The sequence below is a fragment of the Cicer arietinum genome, chromosome 3 (genome assembly GCF_000331145.2).
Source record: "Cicer arietinum cultivar CDC Frontier isolate Library 1 chromosome 3, Cicar.CDCFrontier_v2.0, whole genome shotgun sequence".
NCBI lineage: Eukaryota > Viridiplantae > Streptophyta > Magnoliopsida > Fabales > Fabaceae > Cicer > Cicer arietinum.
This window is the reverse complement of record NC_021162.2, coordinates 70,240,050-70,262,070: the sequence shown is the minus strand read 5'-3', so window position 1 is coordinate 70,262,070 and position 22,021 is coordinate 70,240,050. Positions and strand designations below refer to the sequence as shown.

Here is a 22,021-nt window from a genome sequence, read left to right as displayed (position 1 = left end):
CAGTTCTAGAGCAAAATCAAGAACTCATAAATTTTTTTATCTTTTAGTTGAAAAATAAAATAGTATGTGTCATGATTTCTCAATTTATAAATGATGTTTCTCACATGAACAATGTGATCACTTCTTGTCTCATAATTTTTCAATTTATAATTAATATTTCTCTCATCCCTATTATCTTCCTGAGCCAATTTACTAAGAGTATTACTCTTACTCATGTACCCGACTGATATACTAAATGAAATAAAGAGTGTGAGGATCTTTTCTCAGTACATTGATAACTAATGAGAAGGGTAGGAAAATTTTGTGCTGACACCCGAAGAAAAAGATGCTCGTTGTTATTTTTTATTTTGAATTGAATTGAGCATTGTTACTATTGTGCTTCCCAGTTTTGGAATGTCTACTCCTTTTACAACTGACGATGGAGATGCAAAAGAGAAAGCTCGCCTTGTTAGTTTTGCATTGGTTCAAAGACTGACCCTGTAATATGAAGACAAAAGGAAAGCAATAGCACTTAGATGTGTTTCATTCCATATTCCATTTAATATAAACAATGCTATTGTATGATATTTTCCATGTATTCAAACCGCAACCAGCGAGTGTGGAGGTGCAAAATTATATGAACAACGTAAATTAGATCAACCTAATCCTAAACTGTATTTAATTGGAGGATTGAATCAGATTTTTTATAATTTAAACGGCTTTATATTGGCATTGACAATGATTTTCAAGTGACTCTGCATTATTAAAGAAGTCCTTGCCTTTAATTCTTCTTCCCATTACGTTGTTATTGGTTATTATTATCTGTAGCTTTTTCAAACAACAAGGAATTCTGCATATACATGTTATGGCCACGCATTTCATCTTCTTGGGGAAGTGCACACACTGGTGATGCAACTTGTGACTTGGCTTGTTTTTTGTTAGGAGTAAGAACATTCTTCTGTTCTAGTGTATGAGGGACACATAGCTCATAAGCCTGTTCCCAAACATAAATTTTTTTAGAAATCACAAATGTTAGTATGTTAATTTCGTGTTATGGGTGAGGATAAGATGGAACCTCCGACCTCCTTATCACTATACTACTTAATTCACCAACCTCAACCACCAAGGTAACTTTATATCTCCGAATATTAGCTAATTTTAGTATAGAGATATTTCACCATTGATCACCATGGCAAACATCATCATTATGCCGATTAGAACTTATTTATAAATACAGTGGTAATTAGCATCACAAGCTGGTACATAAACACCATCACGAGTCTCACCAAACAAGCTGGTAAAATTATTGACATCACATTCAAACTATATGCAACACTAGAAAACAAACAAACCAACATTTGACTGAAGAAGCATGGCATAAACACAAATGTCACTTTATTGGCAACAGTCTACATCTCAAATGGCACCACTGCAGCCCAATTTTCACTGTTGAGCCTGCAAGTTAGAACTTTATAAGTTTAAAAATGTGGAAAAGACAGTAGGCAGAACCAATCACTACTATAGTATTATTCAAAATCAATTATGAGATATGTGAGGATGTTGATTGTAATATTACCAGAAAACGTTTCTTGAAAATATCAACAATTTCATTTGGATCCCCCCTTGTTTGTGTATAAGCATCAATCTTGTTAAGCTCCTACAAGAGAAACATTTGTTCAAAAATTTCAGTGGACCATTTATGTATCCACTAGCTGAACAGATGAAGAAGTTTTCCACAAGTTCAGATTGATGACAATGACTTGTAATCAATTCATGCAAAGGAATCCAATTATGGAAAGCTTTGATGTTAGAGAGAACGGCTTCCACTGTACCTCAATCCATGCTGCTAGTTTAGGCCTTCCTTCTGTTATATCATGCTTGAAGACCTCAGAAAAGACTATATGGAATCTTTCAACAAATGGAATATAGGCAATATCCACCTAATCATCACAAGCATTAACAACTTATATGAGACAAAAATACTATAGTCATGCATAATCTCATTTATCTGATTACTGTATTTACACTTGATTCATGACTACTTTGATACTTTGTTCCACAATCCATCATATCATCATGTGCTTTAGTACAAATTTGCAAACTTCTTGCATGCGCATAAACACAACCAACTGAAAAAAAATATATTTGAAGGCTCTTAATTTCAACTTACCCAACTGAATTGTCCTAGAAAGAATGGTCCATCATCAAATTTACTAAGAGCATTCTCCAAGTAATCAAAGGCAGGACCTGATTCAAAATTACCAATTTTGAAAGTTCATTTTGCGTATACTTGAAAAACATAATAACATTCCTCTATTTCTTAGCTTGAAATCCTTACTAGCATCTTTTATAGGATCTCCTTTCAATGAGGAGTACAGGTCTTTGGTGAATGTATCAACATGAGAAATCAACTGATCACCAAACTCTTTCTTGGCAGGATCCTGAAAAACAAAATCTTAAAACAACTCCAATAAAATATTACTAGATTTACTTTGGGGTGAGGAGAGTGCTGAATTCTCACACTGGTAACTAGAGAGGGCCCTTCAAAGTTGGCATCTATGTAATTGATCAAATCCAGACTTTCTCCCAAGACCTTCCCATTGTGCTCCAACGATGGCACCTATAACATAAGAAAATCATGATCAATTGGGTGAGAACTGAGTAGTTTATTTTCTTGTATCAACAAGTTAAACACCTTGTTTTCTGGGTAGAGTTTCTCCTTATACCAAGCAGGCCTGTTCAGAAGGTCAATAGGAACCAATTTGATCTTGTCCTCTAGTCCCTGCATTGGTCATCAATCATAAAAAACAAAACAATGACCTATTTATCAATGAATAAAAAAATTAATGGGTTAATAGAAATTAAGGTGAATAGGGGTGTTCATTAGTTTGAACCAAACCAAAAATTTCTTTATAGACGAATATTAGTTGTTAATTTGTTAGGGTAGAAGCAGAGATCAAACTTGTTACATGAAGCTTCTAAATAATAGTGTCTCAACCTTTATCAAACCAAAACAATTAAGTTGATTCCAAATACGAACCAATCCAATCCAAATCAATTAAAATTAATTTATAAAAGTTGGTTCCTCCCATACCACTCCAATCCATTCCATCAATCCAAACATAGCCTAAAGCAAGACTAAGGTTATTTATTATGTGATGAATAAAATTATAACTAATAAGGTTATTTATTATGTGATGAATAAAATTATAACTAATAAGGTTATTATGCCGAAATTGGTAGACTATTGAAAGAGGAGGAAGAGAAAGACAAACCTTATAGTTTCTAGTGATCCATGCACGTTGTGCGAAGGGACAAACATAACTGATGTATAACCTAAAACAAGATTCCAAAATATTTAATTAAAAAAACATTTCATAAGTATGATAATTGAAAGAAGAAGAAAAAAGAGAACCTGGTGTCTCCGTCAAAAATAGGAGGTGGATCGGAGTTGGAAGTTAACGGAGGAGGGCGAAGTTGTTTGACGCCGCTAAATTAGAAAGAGGAGAAAAAAGTTAAGAGAAGATGAAGCGATACTGCGAGTGAATGAGAATAAATTAAACAAGTATCTTACGCAGCTGCCATTGTTATGTTTCTTCAGGAGCTAGCTTACTGAGATTTTGGTTTGGAATGAGAGGGGAGAGTCTTTAACCTTGTACAGAATAGCGACTACATTCATTCAACCGAATTTTGCATTTTTATAAGGCACCATGTTAAGTAAAGAAGAAGATTCAAGCAATGATTTGATGGATGTTTATGGTGGTTATAAGGTGCATCTCATAACAGGTGAGGCACCATGCACCACCATACTAATTTTACAATTTTTATAACTTTTTTAAAATTACAAACCAGTCCCTTTTTTTTTGTTATCCCTTCTCTTTCCATTTAGCATCTCCTCATCCCTCTTCCTTCCTGACATTATTATGTGACATGGCAAAAATTATAAATAAATATATATTCTATTTGATGAGAAACACTAGTAGGTTTCTGAAATTTAGAGACCAAACTGAAGGGTGAATGATAATTTCGAAACTTTCCTTTTTCAAATTCTTTATTTTTGCAACCATGGGTTTACATACATATACAACATCAATCATATATTTATTTTTGATTTCATATTATAAGATTACACAATACAATACATGCTGGTACAGGAACATTATTACAAATTCATACTCAAGTTGGCAAACATTATTATAAGTTGTAGTGGTACAATTTCGAGCACTCCACAGTCCACATAACGTATACACCTCTCATTTATAGACTAGTTTTTTTCATAAACAATTGCATCTGATGCTAGCTATTGTCCCTGCACAACAACAATAATGAAAGTTACTAACAAGGAGGCACGAAGCATATAGCTTGAAGTTGAAACCAACCACAGAGAAATTCGAGCATAATGTTGTCCAGATTTTATTTTATAGTACCAAGAAGAACTTTTTGACAAAGGCAACGAATTCTTGTGGGTCAGCAAGTTTTGTTTGCTTATAAGCATTGTTATTGTTCAGCTCCTGCAAAAATATGTTCCAACTTTTAGCCAAAATTATTCTTTTTTTTTTTGGAACCAATATATTGAAGCAATCATTATTAATAAGTTTGGTAAGATGTTGGTTTAGAAATTTAAAATAATATCAAAACGATATATCTTCAAGAACAGAGTAAAAAAAAAAGATAATTATTTGGTTCATACTATTTTATCATCATCACTTAATCAATTAGGATAATTTGATTCAAGTGTATTCCATTTACCTCAATCCATGCGGCTAATTTAGGCCTTCCAGATGTAATATCATGCTTATACAATTCTGAGAAGACGATTTGGAACCTTTCAATGAATGGAATATAGGCAATATCCACCTGATGAATTATGCTCATCACATTATCACACCAAGAATATCAAATATATCTATTTCCTATGACTAGCAAATGTATCTGATTTTCAGGAGTATTCTAAATTTTTAACTTACCAAACTAAATTCACCAGTGAAGAATGGCCCATCAAATTTACCAAGAGCATTCTCCAGGTATTCAAATGAAGCACCTAATTCAAATGATCAATTTTTGTACAAGGCATATTTTACATTTGTTACTATTATTATCAGGTGGACTTAAGGCCCAAGCTATTAAAGAAAAGACTTTATGTCTCTCACAAAATTATATTTTTACATGTTTATTTAGGCCTATAATAAAAAAGCATTTAAGTGTACAACAAATAAAAAGTTTATATTTAATTAAAGTTTTTGCATCTAAAAGAAAGTAAGGTAAATTTTAAACATTGATAAGTGTTAGACCGCTATGACTATTATTACTATATCATCTCATGTAAAATAAATTAAAAAATATAATTTTTTACTTGTTTGCGTGACAGGATCGCCTTTGAAAGAACTAAATACATCTTTGTTAAAAGTATCAACATATTTTATTAACTCCTCGCCAAATTCCTTCTTGGTTGGGTCCTGCATAAAATCTTCTTAATGTTAATTATCATCAATTATCTCCACTAATAACATATGAAAAATAGTCTTTAAGCTTAGTTCAAATGTCGGCCGAAATTGCTAAGTTCGAGATCCGTGTAAATTAATTATGGTGGGGGATGATTTTTTAATTAGTTGAAATAGGTTAAAATAGAATGATATTGATTTCGTTCTTACATTAGGTAGTAGTGATGGCCCTTCAAAATTTGCATCTACATATTTGATCAAGTCAATACTTTCTGCCAAAACCTTGCCATCATGTTCGAGAGATGGCACCTACAATACATTCAAAGAGAAGTATATAACATATGATTATCAACAAAAAAAAAAATTGGGACAACATATGATTATCAATTAATCAAGCAAAACAAATAGTGATGTCCAGTCGATATTATATATGTTGTTTTTCCTTATGATTACCCACTTTATTTTCCGGGTGGACCTTCTCTTTATACCAACCAGGCTTGTTCTGAAGATCAATAGCAACCAATTTGATCTTATCTTGCAGTCCCTGAAGTTCAAGAAATAAATAAATATTTAACCAAAAAAGAAAGAAAGAAATAAATAAATAAACTAAACAGTGTGTAATAGTCGACTGATGTTAATGAATACTACACTAAACCATGTATTTAAATCTATTAAAAAAATGCATATATTTAAATATATATTTTATCAAACTTATGTTTATTTTGATAAAAAAAAGGGTGGTACCGTAAGTTAGTTTTTTTTTTTTTTTAAATAGTTATAATATATATTTATAGTAAGATGATTGATCATTATTATACCACGCATGGAAAATTATTATACCATGGTGGAAAATTATTTTATATTATATGCATAACTATTGCACTCTTTTATTTTTTATGGTAAAAAATTAATCTCTGCAGGTGTAATTATTTTCGAATCTAGCCCTCTTATTTACTATGAATTACGATGAATATTAATTAAATACTTAATTACATTTTTGTTCATTCTAATTTTTTAATTGTGTGATTTTGATCCTTATTATAAAATTAGTGAATTTAGCCCATCACATTTACTCTTTTTTAATTTTACAATTCCCATTTTTTTTGGTGACGTGGCTTAGTAGGATAAACTTTTTAAAGACCTTGATGGGAATTATTTTAATTAAATTTTTACAAATAATAATTATTTTAATAAAATAAAATAAAATAATATTTATTAAATTAAAAAAATTAAAATAACAGTACTTAATTTCAGTGTTCATTTCCCTTTATTTTGAAGTTTCTATAAATTCTTCAATTACTTCCGCGACTACATATATGTCACTCACTAAACTTCTATTTTTAACTATATTTGAGCTCATATAAAGACAATTTTGAAATTATGTCAAAAAGTAATTCAACGAAAATGCAAGAAGATTCTTTCGTAGATATTAAAAAATCGATAGAAAATACAAAGATTCAAGGAGGAAATTTGGAGATAGAGATAATCGCATAGAAGATATAGCATAATTTTTTATTTTACTTTTTAATAAAAATGAAAAAGTTATATCATGTAACGTTGACTAGAAAGTCAACATATCATGCCATGTCACCAAAAAACTTTGAGAAAAATGAGTGTGGATTGCAAAATTATAAATAGGTAAATATGAGTGGCAAAAGTCGTTCGTTTTAGTCTAGGGAGTCAAAATTACACAATTGAAAAATCCAAACGTTGAATTAACTCTAAATTAAAAATGACTTTTAATTAAATTATAAATATATTCTTTATAATTCAGATTGTATATGGATTGAAAATATTCTATTTTGTATTTATGCAGCCTTGAATTTTAATTTATTAACATATTTTTATTAATAAAATTATCATCCACGTTAAAAGATAAAATATTTAATTATAATTTTAGTCCTTATATTTTTATAAATTCATAAAATCGGTTCTCTGTTTTAAAATCTGACAATTTTGATAATTTTTTTTTATTTTTTTTTAATAAAAAATGACGATGTGACATATTTTAAGTAACATGATATAAGATACATTAATTTATAATGATTAATACTATAAAAACTTCACTTTCAACTTCATAAATTATTCATTTTTGTAACTTAATTATTGATATGAATAGTGAATGCATCTAGATAATTTTATATCATAAAATTGTACGTCGTATCATTTAAAATATATTAAATCGTATTTTTTTTAAATATACGAAAAATATATTAAAATTGTGGACTTTTAAAATAGATTATCAATTTTATGAGTCGGTGAAAAGACTAAAATTATAATTAAACTAAAAAAATGACTGACAAAATAAATGAATAAATCTAAATATTTAGTCGAGGATGATAAAAATTTAAAAGAAATTAACATATAGGAATCAACAGTGAAGTACTCCAGTTAATTACTATTATATATAAGACAATAAAATACATATAGCAGAAAATAACCATAACCATGAAAATTTAACAAACCTTATGGTTCCTAGTGATCCATACACGTTGTGCAAACGGGCATGAATAACTCATGTATAGCCTAATAGAGAAAAACATATAAATGGAAATAATGAGTTATGATATTGAACATGAAAAGCAATCTGAAAGCAAAATCAAGAAAAAGTCAGAAAACTAACCTGGTAGTTCCATCAAAAAGAGGTGGTGGTTCGGAGGTTGGAGCAACCGTGGGAGGACGAATTTCTCGCACACCTCTAGATTTACATAATACAAACAGTTAGAGAGAATAATTCGACTTGATCATTAGAGTCTAACGCATTCAATTTCTACCCTCATAGAATGAACTACATGAAAATTGTGAACTATGAATGTTATAAATTAAGAAAACATTCTTACACAGTTGCCATTGATATTTAATGATATTGCAAAAATACTGGTTATGTGATACGATGCAGAGCAGTGTGTTGGATTAGTGCTGCTATTGGAGAAGCTATCGTTCTATTTTTTATATGAGATGAGATTAGTTTAATGTGGCGCCACCGATTGCGACTTTTTTTTTTCTTTGATGAATTAATTAATACCGTTGTGACTTTTTTTAGGAGATATATACCATTGTGACATTGCCAATGCTACATTATGCAAGTTTTAGTAGTACAAATATTTTTATATTATTTCATACGTAAATATTGTACATCATCCATTTTTTCAAGGATTGACATAATCCCTTATATAACTTTTTATTTACACATATATCCATATTATATAGCTATTAGCTATTGATTCGGAAGATTTAGAAGCCAAATATTTTACATATAAAAAGTCAAATAGTCAACCACTGACCAAGTTAGGGGAGGAATTCATGTTTGAATTTGAATACTAGTTATATCATGTCCAAACCAATTCAAAATAAAAATGAAAACTGATTCACCATGTTAAAAATCATATAACATTGAATATTATAAAATATTTTTAGATGCTATTTTGTAAGAATTACGATGATGAAATCGAATTTTAAATTTATTTTTCAAAATCAAACCAAACGGTATACTAAATTTTAATATCTACTTATTAGTATGATATATTACATTTATATACTATTTTATAGTTTTTTAATTTTGTCTTAATAATACTTATTAGTTTAATTTAATATATATTTTTTTCATTATTTTATATATATTTTAAATATAATTGATTATTGTTGTTGTTTAGTATTAAATTTTAGGATATTATATGTTATATTTTACAACTAAATCTACTATATTACCATATTTTTAAAGTATTAATATGTTTCTTTTACAACTATAATTTGGATATTAAAAAATCGATCTAAATTAAACTTCTTGTAACTAGATTAGATCGGATAAATTTTTTTAAACGTGTCATTTAAATCGAACATAATTGTATATTATTTTATCTTTGATTTGGATTATTTTTTTATCTCAAAACTAATCTAAATTGCACGGAGAATAAAAAATAGATAGAACTATACGCTTTCTTTATTTCAGATAAATGTTGAGTATTATTATTTATCAATAAGATTGTTATGTTGTGATCCTTAATTTTAAAATATATCTTTTGTGATTAAAATAAACTTTGAGGAAATCATTAACGGTTACGATGAATTTTTTAAGTTAAAGATAACTTCTAAAATACCAAAAGAAAATATACTTAATCTTTGTCCTAATGCTAAATATAACGATTTTAAGCTCAAAACTAAAAAATAAAATAGATTATGGTTCACAAGTTTATCATCTTCATCTTCAAATCCAAAAATCACTTAAACACTCTCCTTCTCTCCTCCATCCCTCTCATAATCAAAAGGCAGGTGACATTCTACCCATTTTGTTGAACCCATGATTCCAAACAATTCTTATTTCAACTTCATTCACCATTTACAAGCATAAAGATTCAAGAAGACATGGGCCTAAAATTCCACAAAAGAGCAACAAAGTGGAATGAGCCCCCTCACCTGATCACCAATTAATATAGGTCCCCCATCATTCGGTGGGCTACTCAGCCTGCCTGCCCGCTCCACACGTACATCGTAGATAAAATAATTAATATTATCAAAAAACAAACGATCTGCATGCATACCTAACAAAACCAGAAAAATAAAAGGTGGAACCATTAATTTGAATATTGAAGTAAATAATAATATTGGACCTTTATGAGTCCATTTTTGAAATCTAAAAAAATTATTGCTTTTTATTTTATTTCTTTTAGGACCTCATCGAACCGAACCACTACGAGCCATACTTGCGCCTCTCCAATTTGAAGGTCCAATTAGTATCGGGTTCGTTTCCAAGCCCAATCTCTCTCTCTCTCTCTCTCTCTCTCTCTCTCTCTCTCTCTCTCTCTCTCTCTCTCTCCTGCAAAACCCTAGATCTCGCTTCGGTCATTTCCGAAGCTCGGATTCGGCACCGCCGACCCGCGTTTTCACAGTCAGATTTGTTCACACATTAGCTGGTAGATCTCAAACCCTTACTGTCTGTTCTGTCAATTTGTTTTTTTTCGGAGAATTCTCTTCAGCCGAATACTTTTTCACTTCTACTCTCGGTTTCCAGATGATTAAATCGTGTTTGTCGCAAGTCGTACTTAGTCTTCTCCAACTTTATTTTTCGAAATTGTGTTTGGATCGTTCTTCATTTTCAACTTCAATGTTTAGTATAAATTAAATGCTTAATTTGAGCTTAGAGCTGAAACTAGTAAGATCGATCCTGAATTACTCTACCTTTTATTTTGAGCGTTTCAATTTAAGTGCGATATGCAGTAGAAATTTTATGAGCTCAAGTTTGAGCTTGGTTTATCATATGCGGAATCTGGGTTGGGGTCTATAATCTGATATATGGACTTCATCCATTTCAGTGTTGGGTTGTTCCGCTCGTATTATAACTGAGATGGGCCGATCCGACCCAATGGTGGGCCCAATTCTCCTATGGGTTCATATATAGAGTGGTGTATATTAGGATTAATGGCTCGAATTCCTACGTGTAACATTCGTGAATATATGTCGTAGAATTAAACGAAAATATACACTTGGATAGAGAACGCTTTACGGATTGTGGTGGGTATTACTACGATCAAGTCCTTGGGCCTTGTTATCAACCAAATAGTAATACGATGCATGTTTCTTTTTTAACAGTCATCAAATGTGATTCAAGTTAGGGAAACATCCAGCAATGGATGCTAGAAGTTCAGGGCTTCATAGTATATACGACTATATAACCTTCCTTGGACTTTTCCGCCATTGAAAATTGTAGTTGTAGTAGGTCACCCGCACAAGCCAGCTAAGAGAAGTGAATTGGTGAAGAGAGAAAAGCAAATTGCGTTTGCTGTTTGCAAGCATGAGTTTATTACTCACTTTGAAATCAGATTTGTCTGTATTATTAGGCCTTGTATTTTTGAAACATGGTTATGGTTTTAGACATAAAAACCTAAAAATGTTCATTCTAGATGACAGAATTTATGTATTTTTTTCTTTCCCTTCTATAATGTATTAGAGAGAGGAATTTATCCTTCACTTTTTGCTATAATGATTTATTTCAGTTAATAATTGGTCTGTTGCTAATCAATAGCCTGTATATTTTTTATGTGAGGATTGATTACTTGATACCTCATTCCTTACCGATGTCATGTAATCTTCATATATATAAAATACCGTATATATATCCAGGTGTTGAAAATGTTTCTTGATTGTAATGTAATAGACCATTTACGTAATAATTTGTTTCTTCTGTGTAAAGCAGGAGGAAATATACTGACAAGATGGCTACCCTTGAAGAAGGTGAAGTGGTGGTGACCCCTGATGATAAAAACGAGTCAATCAATACTGACAAGATGGATGTTGTTGAAGATGACAAATTAGTGATGACTGCTGATGTAAAACACCAGCCAGTCAGTACTGATTCTCAACCTAGTAATGATTTGGAGAATTCTGAAATTTTGTCTAACAAAAATGCGGAAAATTTGGAGTCTCAACCCATCAAGGATCTCTGCAATTCCGAAGCACATCCCAGTGAAGAACTTTTTACATCTGAAACCCAGACCACTGGTGGTGATGCAAATGAGTTGGACAACACCAAAGAATGTCAGAACAATGAGCTGGAGAACTCTCAATCACTAGTTAACAACCAGGTTGGCGATGCTGGGGCCCCAAAAGACAATCAGCCATTTGATTTAGAGGCAACACTTGACATGCCGATGAACAACTCTAAAGTTGTACCTGGCGATCAGCCTGTTGGTTCCGAAGCTACTCTTGACAAGAAGTCTGCCCCTGATGCACCACCTAGGAACCAATTGGTTGATTACGAGGCATTGCCAAACATTGGTGAGGTTAATTCTGAAATGCATACAAGTAATGAAGTTGTTGTATCTGAAACACATAATAATGAGGGGGTGGTTGCTTCTGAAACACAGCAGAGAGATGAGGTGGTTGAATCAGAAACACAGAAGAGCGACGAGGTGGTTGAATCTGAAACACAGCACAGCAACGAGGTGATTGAATCTGAAACACAGGACATAGATGTGGTGGTTGCATCTGAAACACATCACGCAGATCAGGTGATTGAATCTGAAACACAACACAACAATGAGAGGATGCTTGTATCTGAAACACAACCCATTGACGAGACTGTTTGTGAAGCACAACACAGAGATGAGGTGGTTGCATCTGAGATACAACACAGAGATGAGGTGATTGAATCTGAAACACAGCCCATTGATGAGATTATTGTTTGTGAAGCACAACACAACAATGAGGTGGTTGTATCTGAAACACATTGCAATGATGAGGTGGTCATGTCTGAAGCACAGCCCAGCAGTGAGGTAGTCAATTCTAACTCACAGCAGAGCAGTGAGGTGGTCATATCTGATACAAAGCCGGACAATGAGGTAGTTTTTTCTGACACACAACCCAGCAATGAGACTTTCATGCATGAAGCACAAATCAGCAATGATGTAGTTGTGTTTGACACACAGCCGAGCAATGAGAGTGTCATGCATGAAGCACAGGTCAACAATGATGCAGTTGTGTCTGACACACAACCCAACGATGAAGTAGTCATGTCAGACACACAACCCAATAATGACACTGTCATGCATGAGGCACAAATCAGCAACGATGTGGTTGCATCTGAATCTCGGTCTGAGAATGAGTTGGCCAATTCAACAATAGATCCCAACAACCAGCTTTCGGATCAAGAAATTCTTCTCAATAATCATCAATTCACTGATCTTCATATGATTCCTGAAGATCACCTGCCTCAACCAGAATCGCTGCCTATTTCGGAATCACCGCCTAGCTCTGAACCAATGGCAGACAGTCACAACACAGATGTCAAACCAATGCCCCATAATCACTTGCAAGAGTATCTGCCCAACAGTCATCTGGACCATTCTGAGGCACTGTCCAACCATCAGTTGGCTAACTCCGAAACAATGTCCCATGATCAGCTAGGCAATTCCCAAATGATGACTCACTATGAGTTGGCAAATAGTGAAATGCTTCACGACAATCAGCTGATCAGTTCTCAAGCACACTATGAGATAGTCAATGCCAACACTTTTCCCAGCTATGAAATAGTAAATGCTGAAACTCCGCCACACAACGAAGAACGTACCCCAGAGACACAGCCAAATAAGAGGAGGAAAAAAAAGTCTATAGTCTGGGAACACTTTACCATAGAAACCGTTAGTGCTGGATGTAGAAGGGCATGTTGCAACCAATGCAAACAAACTTTTGCCTACAGTACTGGCTCAAAAGTTGCTGGTACCAGCCACCTTAAACGGCATATTGCCAAGGGGGCATGCCCAGCTCTTCTGCGTAGTCTAGATCCAAATCAGTATGCTCCATATACCCCACGTTCAAGGGGAAGTGCTTCTGGTAATGCTAGTAATACACCAAAACGACGTTACAGAACAGCTAATACACCTTACATAATTTTTGATCAAGATCGTTGTCGTCATGAGATTGCTAGGATGATCATTATGCATGATTACCCCCTTCACATGGTTGAGCATCCAGGATTTGTTGCATTTGTTCAAAATCTGCAACCCCAGTTCAACATGGTGACCTTCAATACTATTCAAGGAGACTGTGTTGCAACTTACCTGATGGAAAAGCAAAACCTTGTGAAGTATTTTGAGGGATTACCGGGACGTGTTTGTCTGACACTGGACACATGGACCTCAAGTCAATCTGTAGGGTATGTGTTTATCACAGGGCATTTTGTTGATAGTGATTGGAAGTTGCAGAGGAGAATTCTCAATGTTGTGATGGAACCATACCCTGATTCTGACTCTGCTCTCAGCCATGCTGTATCTGTCTGTCTTTCTGAGTGGAATTTTGAGGGAAGGCTGTTTACTCTCACTTTTAATCAGCCACTGACTGAAGTTGCCCATGAGAATCTCAGACCTCTACTCTCTGTGAAGAATCCACTTATCTTCAATGGTCAGTTACTAGTTGGAAACTGCATTGCTCGTACTTTAAGCAATGTTGCATATGATTTGTTGAGTTCATCGCAAGGCATTATCAATAAAATCCGGGAAAGTGTGAAATATGTGAAAACTTCAGAGTACCACGAGGAAAAATTCCTGGATCTGAAGCAGCACCTTCAGGTACCCAGTGAAAGGAGCCTTTTTATTGATGACCAAACCAAATGGAATACAACATATCAAATGTTGGTTGCAGCTTCTGAATTAAAGGAAGTTTTTTCCTGTTTAGACACTTCTGATCCTGATTACAAAGGAGCCCCGTCTGTTCAAGATTGGAAGCTTGTTGAGACCCTCTGCACATACTTGAAGCCCCTTTATGATGCAGCAAACATTCTTGTGACAACAACTTATCCCACTGCTATTTCAATCTTTCATGAAGTTTGGAAATTACATTTGGATCTTGCTCGTGCTGCTACAAATGAGGATCACTTCATTAGCAACCTTACTAAACCTATGCAAGAAAAGATCGATAAGTACTGGAGAGAGTGTAGTCTGACTTTGGTGATTGCTGTAGTTATGGATCCTCGTTTTAAGATGAAGCTTGTTGAGTTCAGTTTCACAAAAATCTACAGTGAGGATGCTCATGTGTATGTAAAGATTGTTGATGATGGAATTCATGAGCTGTTTCATGAGTATGCAACCCTTCCTCTGCCACTAACACCGGCATATGCAGATGAAGGAAATGCGGGAAGCAACGCGAAGATGGAGGGATCTCCAGGAGGAACTTTGTTGTCCGATAATGGTCTTGCTGACTTTGATGTCTACATTATGGAAACTTCTAGCCATCAAACGAAGTCTGAATTAGATCAGTATTTGGAGGAATCGTTGTTGCCCCGAGTTCCAGATTTTGATGTATTAGGTTGGTGGAAACTAAACAAACTTAAATATCCCACACTCTCCAAGATGGCCCGAGACATATTGTCTATTCCAGTTTGTACTGTTCCTCCTGACTCTATCTTTGATAAAAAAGGCAAAGAGATGGATCAGTATCGAAGTTCCTTGCGGCCAGAGACGGTGGAGGCACTTGTGTGTGCCAAAGACTGGATGCAGTATACAGCACCAGAATCTTTGACTGCACTTGTAAAAATGGAATTCTAGATTTCAGGTTGTTGTACCGAGTATGATGGTAGGTTCTCTTGTATTTTACTTTTAGTTCTTAGTTCTCTTTTAGGCTATATTGTAACATTTGAGTGATTATTTGGATGATTCGACTTGAATATTTAAACTATCATGTAGCTTTTCTCTCAGATCCCAGAATTAGAAAATAGATCCCGACTCTCTGTAATGTGAGTCCTCAATGTACAATATCCAAGAGCTGCAGATAATTGGATTGGGATGGTTTTGTTCATCAGGAATCAGCCTAAATTTGAGGTGGTACACTCTTAATGTAAAGAGTGTACCATTCCTACCATGCAGAATATGCTTCCCATTCTGCAGTTGTATCTTTAGTTTTCTGTTTATTTTAAAAAAAAATTACTTTTGTTCATTCCTGAAATGCATATTCATTCAAACTTCATGGACATATCGAAATGGCCCCCAATTACGCTGCTTAAGAGATCTGAGTTTAGTTCTATTTGTACCAACGTATTGTAGTATGAGTATATATTTAGAAGATGTAACTACAGTTTTTCTACTTGGCAATACTGGAACAATTTTCTCCCAGTAAAACATGCAAGGTTCCCTCTCACTGACGTGACAGCTGCTTATCCCTCTCAAAACACGGAGCTGCAATGGAAATAATTGAGTTGCAGCACAATACTTCTCTGATAGTAGCACACCTTGGTATGCACTTGCAGTTTATTCTGTGTATCATCAACCTGATTTATAGAATCTCACTTTATTTCACCAAGATGATATGGGGTCTCAAAAGAGAATTACTTTTGAGATCAATATTTACCTGCTACAATTCTTCATATCACATTATTCAATAAGGTGATATCATATATGAGGTTCAACAGCTGCCCCTTCCTCCTTCAGATGATCCAAATCATGTAAGAGCTTCAACATTTGTACCATGTTTTCATTTTTAGTTACTAACCTACATTGGAATGATTCTGATGCAAGCATTAGTACCTCTTATCTTTGAGAGGGTGTTTGTGATATTATGATCTACAATATAAAGTTTCAATCCAACCTCCTCTGAACAAGAGATCTCTTTAATTAGTCTTTTGTGAGAGATATAAACATTCAAAGTTGTTGATTACATGATGGTTCTTTTGTGGCAGGATGTAGCTCTTAGGACTACTACATACATGAAATCATATTTAGCTTTCTGCAGGAAGGGGTTCTGTATTGTAAGCCTCATTATGAGAAACTTTTCAAAGAGACATGCACTTTCAAGAAGAATTTACAGTCATGTATGTCTTATTCTACTTTTTCTTTTTCCAGGATAGATCTATATTTGTGACTTTTTCTTCTCATAATGTGTCTGATTAATTTGTAATAATTTCAATTTTTACAATCTGCAAATCTAGCTGACAATGTGTATATATCAAATTTCAGAGTGCAATTAATAAATGAGACTATGGTATTTGGTGTTTATGCTAACTCTTACCATTTTTGTTTATTCTATAGACACGATCCCCTAACAAAGCTGCTGACGAGTTTTCTGTTAATGATATTTGTTTCATTTCAAGGGTCATAATTACACCTTTGTTACAATTGTCTGAGCAAGTTATTTCCGTAATATAAGTTACTTTCCAGTTTCACATATAATGTAAGTAAAAATCAACGTGAACCATGCAAATGCTTATGATGTGCTTCTTGCAATAATAGTGTTCCATTTAATCATTTGAAGGGAAGTTCTTTCTCACTGTTTGGGTTATCAAGCCACTTATTAAAGTTTTAAGTGTTCATTTGATAAAAGATTAATTGCAAATTGAGTTTGAGCTTCTTCAATGTTGAATGTGAAATATTGTAGTTTGTGTTACAAATCAATTCAACTATTGCAATGGCCAAATTAGAAGATTAAAGACTTGTTATACCATTTTAATTTATTTATAGATTTCAGGTAATAAATTTGCCCTTTTCTGAGTACTTTATGCCCCTGTTCTGGTTTGGTTTCTGGATGAACATTTGTCTCCCTTAATCATGGATTTTTGCCTTCCCTACTTTGCTACTTCAATGTATTAATTCTGAGTTTAATAAATAATGTGATTATCAGCAATGATTTCTCTTTATTTAGTTATAATATCTCAAAGAATAGGATTTTGACTTTACAATGTTATTATTGTTAAAATTGTAAACAGCGTATTACAGACAAAAAATTAAAAAATAACACATGCGAGTATAAATTAAAAAAGTAATTTGACTCATTGTTTGAGTTTCAATTAATATTGACGCGGTTACAAGGTCATGGGCATCCTTATTAGCTTGCCTCCCAGTGAAAGCTAGATGAAGTTGGGGAATGGTTGAAGGCCTCATGTTAAGACGTGAGGGAATCCAAGGATCATTCCGAACAGTAATATTAGTTTTGTTTCCCAATTGCCACCTATAACCAAGAAATAAGAGAGGAGCAAAGTATAGCTTGGATTATGTTAAGGTTGTACTCCAAGAAATCCCTACGAGAAAAATATTTAGCTTTGAAAACTCTAGTAAGTATGAAGATGTTGTTAGTAGTGAGCTTCCAACATTACTTATCTAACATGGCTAAATTGAAGCTTTCCAAGTCTCAGAAATTAAGCCTCCATGGTTCTTGCGAACACATAGATTATTCCAACAAAGCCAATTAATACCATAAGCGCCATTTATTTTTGAACCCCAATAAAAAGAGTTCAACATCCACTTTGTTTTGTTATCAAAATGTGTTGTAAAGGAGAAAGACACTGCAATATCTCAGAATGACTTGAACGACCGATTTGATGAACTTCTCGCGAGAGAGTGTGAACATTTCAATTGTGAATATTTTTCCATATCCAATTCTTCAAATAGGTGAAAATAGATTTCTTATCTAGACCAATAAAAGAAAGAGATCAATGTATTTACCATGCCCAATAGATATAGATACACCAAGAATAGTTGCAATAAAAGTATCATCATGTGTATTTCCACGAATGAGATAAAAAATTTGATGTAGTTTATAAATTGCCACTTGCATTTGCACATTCATCCAAAAATCTTTGATTTAGATAAATAATTTGTCCATTAATCCGCTACCCAATTGGTATATATAATTCATAACATAATATAATTAATCATAAGCGTAATCGTAATTATAATTATAATAATATATTAATTAATTTTTTTAGTTTGTAATATTATTTTTTGAGAGTATCACAATTTGATGTTTTAAAAAAAAAAAAATCCTAATGAAAAGGCAGTGGAAAGCATAATAGCGAAATCCACAACACAATTTTCATTGAAGTACGCAGAACTATCGATTGTACGCGCTCTCTCTCTCTACTCCGACGTTTCGCTTTCCTAATCGATCTTCCACTTCCGATGGCAACCCCTGACACTACCCCCACCGCCGCTAACTCAACAGACGAAAACCCTAACAAAACCCTAGACCACCCCACCACCTCACCCAAACCACACTCAGATCCAATCTCCGCCGACATTGACACGGGCGCCGACAAATCGAAGGACACTCCGGCCGATCTCGAAAACGACGCTCCACTTTCCGATGTTCAGAAGAAGATGCGTCGCGCTGAACGATTCGGTATTTCCGTCCAGTTGTCCGAAAAAGAGAAGCGCAATTCTCGAGCCGAAAGGTCTATCTTTTTCCCCTATCTTTCAATTTCATCTTTTCTTTGTTTCAAACATATTAACTGAATTTAGGTTTGTTTAATTGCAGATTTGGCACAGCGTCTGTATTACATGGACCCGAGGGATCAAAAGATGAGGATCTGAAAAGGAAAGCTAGGGCTGAGAGGTATTCAATTTTTTCTCTTTCTAACATTTAACCCTAAATAAAAAAAAATGTTTTTTTTTCTTTCACTGTGAATTCAATTAATTGAACGGTGAGTTATTGTGTTTCTCAGATTTGGAATGCCTACTCCTTCTACGACTGCCGACGAGGATGCAAAGAAGAAAGCTCGTCTTGCTAGGTTTGCATCTGGTTCGAAGACTGACCCTGCAGAGGAAGATAAAAGGAAAGCGAGAGCACTTAGGTGTGTTTCATTTCATAATTTGTTTCTTTTATTTAATATAAACACCATTTCCTATTTCCTATATGATATTTTCCAGGTATTAAACTGTCAATAATTGAATATGATTGGTATCTTATTAAGTAATTTTGTTATCTGTTTCCAGGTTTTCAAATTCATCATCAACGACTCTGTCGCAAGTCAATGTCGAAGCAAACATTGAGCCTGTAAGGAACTTTGGTCACTTCCAATGCTTTTTGTTATAGATGGATGAGAAATGTTTTGCTTTTGTTTGTTTGACAATATTTGTATTTCAAACTATAAGGCTGCCATTGCGAGCAATGCTGGAGGAGGCACCTGATTTTGCAGCTTGCTTCTTTTATTGTAGGATTTTTTTTTGTAAGTCAATGCTCTTCTGCTCTTGCCTGTTACTGTTACTATTTGCTTTCGTAAATTAATGCCTTTAATTTTGACTTGATTTATGGTAATGTTATTTATTAGACTTTTTCATGTAATTTTCTGCAGTTCTAGTTTTTATCCCCAGATGCATCTATCCTTCATTGTTTACTGATACCTTCCTCCAAGCTGTGAATACTCAAGTGGTCAGAAGTAGCCTGCTTTTGTTTCGTCTCAGTATTGGCTCACTAGGTGACACCTTTTGTTTCGTCTTCATAGTGTTACTTATTTTAGAATCAGCAAAGGTTTTAAATTTTGAATCTACAGCCTGAAAAAAGTTAGATTTTTGGAGTTTTTTTAGAAAGGAAGCTTAATTGTTCATAATTATCTACTGCTAGTGAAATTCTCGGCATTATTGTGCCAAATGGTAGTATCAGATTGGTTTTGCTGATCCAACGTTATGCTGATCCAGAATCTAGTAATGTTAGCTTAAGTTTTGTTGCTTAATATGTCTTTAAGGAGTGTTGCATATAAGATGAACTTGTTTCTGGTTAATGCATGGCATCTATTTCGGAACTGGTGGGGGGTAAAGTAAGATTACTTTATTTATATAAGAAATAGTGTTCTCAAGTTTGTTTTTTAATGGTTATAGGTCTAATTTCTCACTTACTGAATTTGAAATGAGAGTAAACATGGAACTTCTGATAATGACTGCATTCTTACTTGCATCTGAAATTGCTTTCCTCAATCCCTTTGGTGTTCTGACTTTTTTTGTTGATATGCATTAATGCCTACTATTACATACACTTCTATGGTTGACTTATTTTTGGATTTCACAACAAGAAGTGATTTAGGCACATCACATGAAATATGAAGCATCTTTCTTGAAAAGTGATAAATGTACTATGTGTTGGTGCTTTCAGAAATGCATCTTGTTTGGTGTAGAGTTATTGGTCTACCTAATTGGATCAGTTTGAATGTTGGAGCCTATGTTTCTGCTACTGTCTTCTGGCACTAGGTCATGAATAGATGAATAATGGTAAGCTGAGTGTTTCACATGAAAACATAAATTTGTGGCCGAATTTTGTTGGTTTTTTTACATAGGTGCCTAAACTCTTTTTTAATTAAGGCTGTAGCTTCTAATGTTTATTACCTTTGCTGTTACTTTAAGATAAGTGAATGCTTTGAAGTTTTATTTGTGCAGTTGCCAAACTATAGAATTGTAAATCTGTATGGCTGGATGAGGAGAAAACTCTGAACTTTTGTTGTTGTTGCTGATACAGTATCTTGTAATCTATTTTTAAGCTTTTTGTGTAGACCAAAGTTTGGAGAATTAAGGTATCTTGTATCTGGGGTTAACATTTTTGCTTGTTAGTACTAATGAATGGAAGGACCATTATTTCATGATATATGTTTTTTGTAAAATTACCGAATTTGGATCCTCTACCTTTTTCGAGGGAAAGGTGACTTTAGGCAAAAATGGAGTGAATTAAGAGAGATGGTGATGTTTAAAATGGAGGGAAATAGATGTGAGATAAAGTAAATCAAGAGAGAGATAGAGACAAAGGTAGAGAAATGAAAGTTACATAATCCTTGTCCAAAATTACCACTCATTAATTCATACATTGCCCCCCATTTTTCAAGTTAAACGCCTTAATTCATGTAAGTGAGGGGTGGGCAATCGGTTGGTTTAGGACCAAAAATGCCAATCCGACAGAAACCGAAGTTTGTGGACCACTCTTTACAATGTAGTACTGTGTGGTCTCTTTACAAGTGGACCACCACACACCAAACAAAAAAATAATTCTCTAGTGTAGTCTCTTACTACAACTTTTTCAAGAAGAAACACAAAATCATGCTATCTTAGCCGATCGTTTAAACCACTATCCTTATAATTATAGATGGACCAGTGGAAAACTCTTCAAAACAGGAGACTCAAACTGTTCATCTTCTCAACACTAACCGTGGAAAACCTGCTTCAGCTTAAGATAATGGATGTATTATCGTCTTCTACATTGCAGTCGGTCGGTGATTGAACCCGACCATTGTTACCCGCACAACACTGCTTTGTAAATCCGACGACCCGTCAACCTGATTTCATTTGACCGTGACATTGTTTTCTGTAGTCGGGTTTTACAGTTTTGGGCGGTTCACGGTGTCTTGTCCACCCTATAACGTAAGT

General features: G+C 33.8%; 4 protein-coding genes across 12 annotated transcripts; 2 read left to right on the top strand and 2 right to left on the bottom strand.

Annotated features, from left to right (window-relative positions):
• Positions 1-1,159: 1,159 nt before the first annotated feature.
• On the bottom strand, positions 1,160-3,830 carry LOC101508840 (glutathione S-transferase L3). Its single transcript, XM_004493873.4, has 10 exons — positions 3,554-3,830; positions 3,395-3,469; positions 3,255-3,315; positions 2,675-2,761; positions 2,501-2,599; positions 2,318-2,420; positions 2,150-2,226; positions 1,812-1,919; positions 1,556-1,636; positions 1,160-1,434 (listed from the first exon to the last, which is right to left on the bottom strand). The coding sequence occupies exons 1-10, from the start codon at positions 3,562-3,564 to the stop codon at positions 1,423-1,425; spliced, it is 714 nt and encodes a 237-aa protein (XP_004493930.1). The 5' UTR covers positions 3,565-3,830; the 3' UTR covers positions 1,160-1,422.
• A 163-nt stretch (positions 3,831-3,993) lies between these two features.
• Positions 3,994-8,418, bottom strand: LOC101508320 (glutathione S-transferase L3-like). Its single transcript, XM_004493871.4, has 10 exons — positions 8,261-8,418; positions 8,044-8,118; positions 7,886-7,946; positions 5,878-5,964; positions 5,631-5,729; positions 5,333-5,435; positions 4,947-5,020; positions 4,729-4,836; positions 4,407-4,490; positions 3,994-4,288 (listed from the first exon to the last, which is right to left on the bottom strand). The coding sequence occupies exons 1-10, from the start codon at positions 8,269-8,271 to the stop codon at positions 4,280-4,282; spliced, it is 711 nt and encodes a 236-aa protein (XP_004493928.1). The 5' UTR covers positions 8,272-8,418; the 3' UTR covers positions 3,994-4,279.
• A 1,616-nt stretch (positions 8,419-10,034) lies between these two features.
• Positions 10,035-16,897, top strand: LOC101507795 (zinc finger BED domain-containing protein RICESLEEPER 2-like). 5 transcript variants are annotated; one of them, XR_012162400.1, is made up of 4 exons: positions 10,173-10,330; positions 11,611-15,482; positions 16,020-16,347; positions 16,582-16,897. XR_012162400.1 is itself a non-coding variant. In XM_073366574.1 (3 exons), exon 2 carries the CDS (start codon positions 11,630-11,632, stop codon positions 15,452-15,454), a length of 3,825 nt encoding a protein of 1,274 aa, XP_073222675.1. In that variant the 5' UTR covers positions 10,173-10,330; positions 11,611-11,629; the 3' UTR covers positions 15,455-15,482; positions 16,582-16,897. The 5 variants fall into 5 exon arrangements, 1 of the variants encoding a protein (XP_073222675.1); XR_012162399.1 differs by lacking the exon at positions 10,173-10,330 and adding an exon at positions 10,035-10,157 and having other exon boundaries at positions 11,611-16,347; XR_012162398.1 differs by having other exon boundaries at positions 10,172-10,330; positions 11,608-16,347.
• Positions 16,898-18,682: 1,785 nt separating this feature from the next.
• LOC101507371 (uncharacterized) lies at positions 18,683-21,248 on the top strand. Of its 5 annotated transcripts, XR_001143565.3 has the most exons (8): positions 18,683-19,068; positions 19,152-19,229; positions 19,339-19,467; positions 19,610-19,670; positions 19,769-19,842; positions 19,969-20,091; positions 20,763-20,878; positions 21,044-21,248. XR_001143565.3 is itself a non-coding variant. In XM_004493868.4 (6 exons), the coding sequence occupies exons 1-5, from the start codon at positions 18,797-18,799 to the stop codon at positions 19,802-19,804; spliced, it is 576 nt and encodes a 191-aa protein (XP_004493925.1). In that variant the 5' UTR covers positions 18,683-18,796; the 3' UTR covers positions 19,805-19,842; positions 19,969-21,248. The 5 variants fall into 5 exon arrangements, 1 of the variants encoding a protein (XP_004493925.1); XR_189585.4 differs by lacking the exon at positions 20,763-20,878; XR_001143563.3 differs by having other exon boundaries at positions 20,763-21,248.
• Positions 21,249-22,021: the final 773 nt, after the last annotated feature.

Bases quoted from the DNA above. Each gene is read 5' to 3' on its own strand.
- LOC101508840 (XM_004493873.4), bottom strand. The intron at 2,421-2,500 runs GTGAGAATTCAG...TTTGTTTTTCAG, and splicing joins GGCCCTCTCTAGTTACCAGT to GATCCTGCCAAGAAAGAGTT. The intron at 1,920-2,149 runs GTAAGTTGAAAT...TGTGATGATTAG, and splicing joins TTCTAGGACAATTCAGTTGG to GTGGATATTGCCTATATTCC.
- LOC101508320 (XM_004493871.4), bottom strand. The intron at 7,947-8,043 runs GTTAGTTTTCTG...TTTCTCTATTAG, and splicing joins CTTTTTGATGGAACTACCAG to GCTATACATGAGTTATTCAT. The intron at 4,491-4,728 runs GTAAATGGAATA...ATATTTTTGCAG, and splicing joins AATTAGCCGCATGGATTGAG to GAGCTGAACAATAACAATGC.
- LOC101507795 (XM_073366574.1), top strand. From the start codon at position 11,630: ATGGCTACCCTTGAAGAAGGTGAAGTGGTGGTGACCCCTGATGATAAA.
- LOC101507371 (XM_004493868.4), top strand. From the start codon at position 18,797: ATGGCAACCCCTGACACTACCCCCACCGCCGCTAACTCAACAGACGAA. The intron at 19,230-19,338 runs GTATTCAATTTT...TGTGTTTCTCAG, and splicing joins AGGAAAGCTAGGGCTGAGAG to ATTTGGAATGCCTACTCCTT. The intron at 19,468-19,609 runs GTGTGTTTCATT...ATCTGTTTCCAG, and splicing joins AGGAAAGCGAGAGCACTTAG to GTTTTCAAATTCATCATCAA.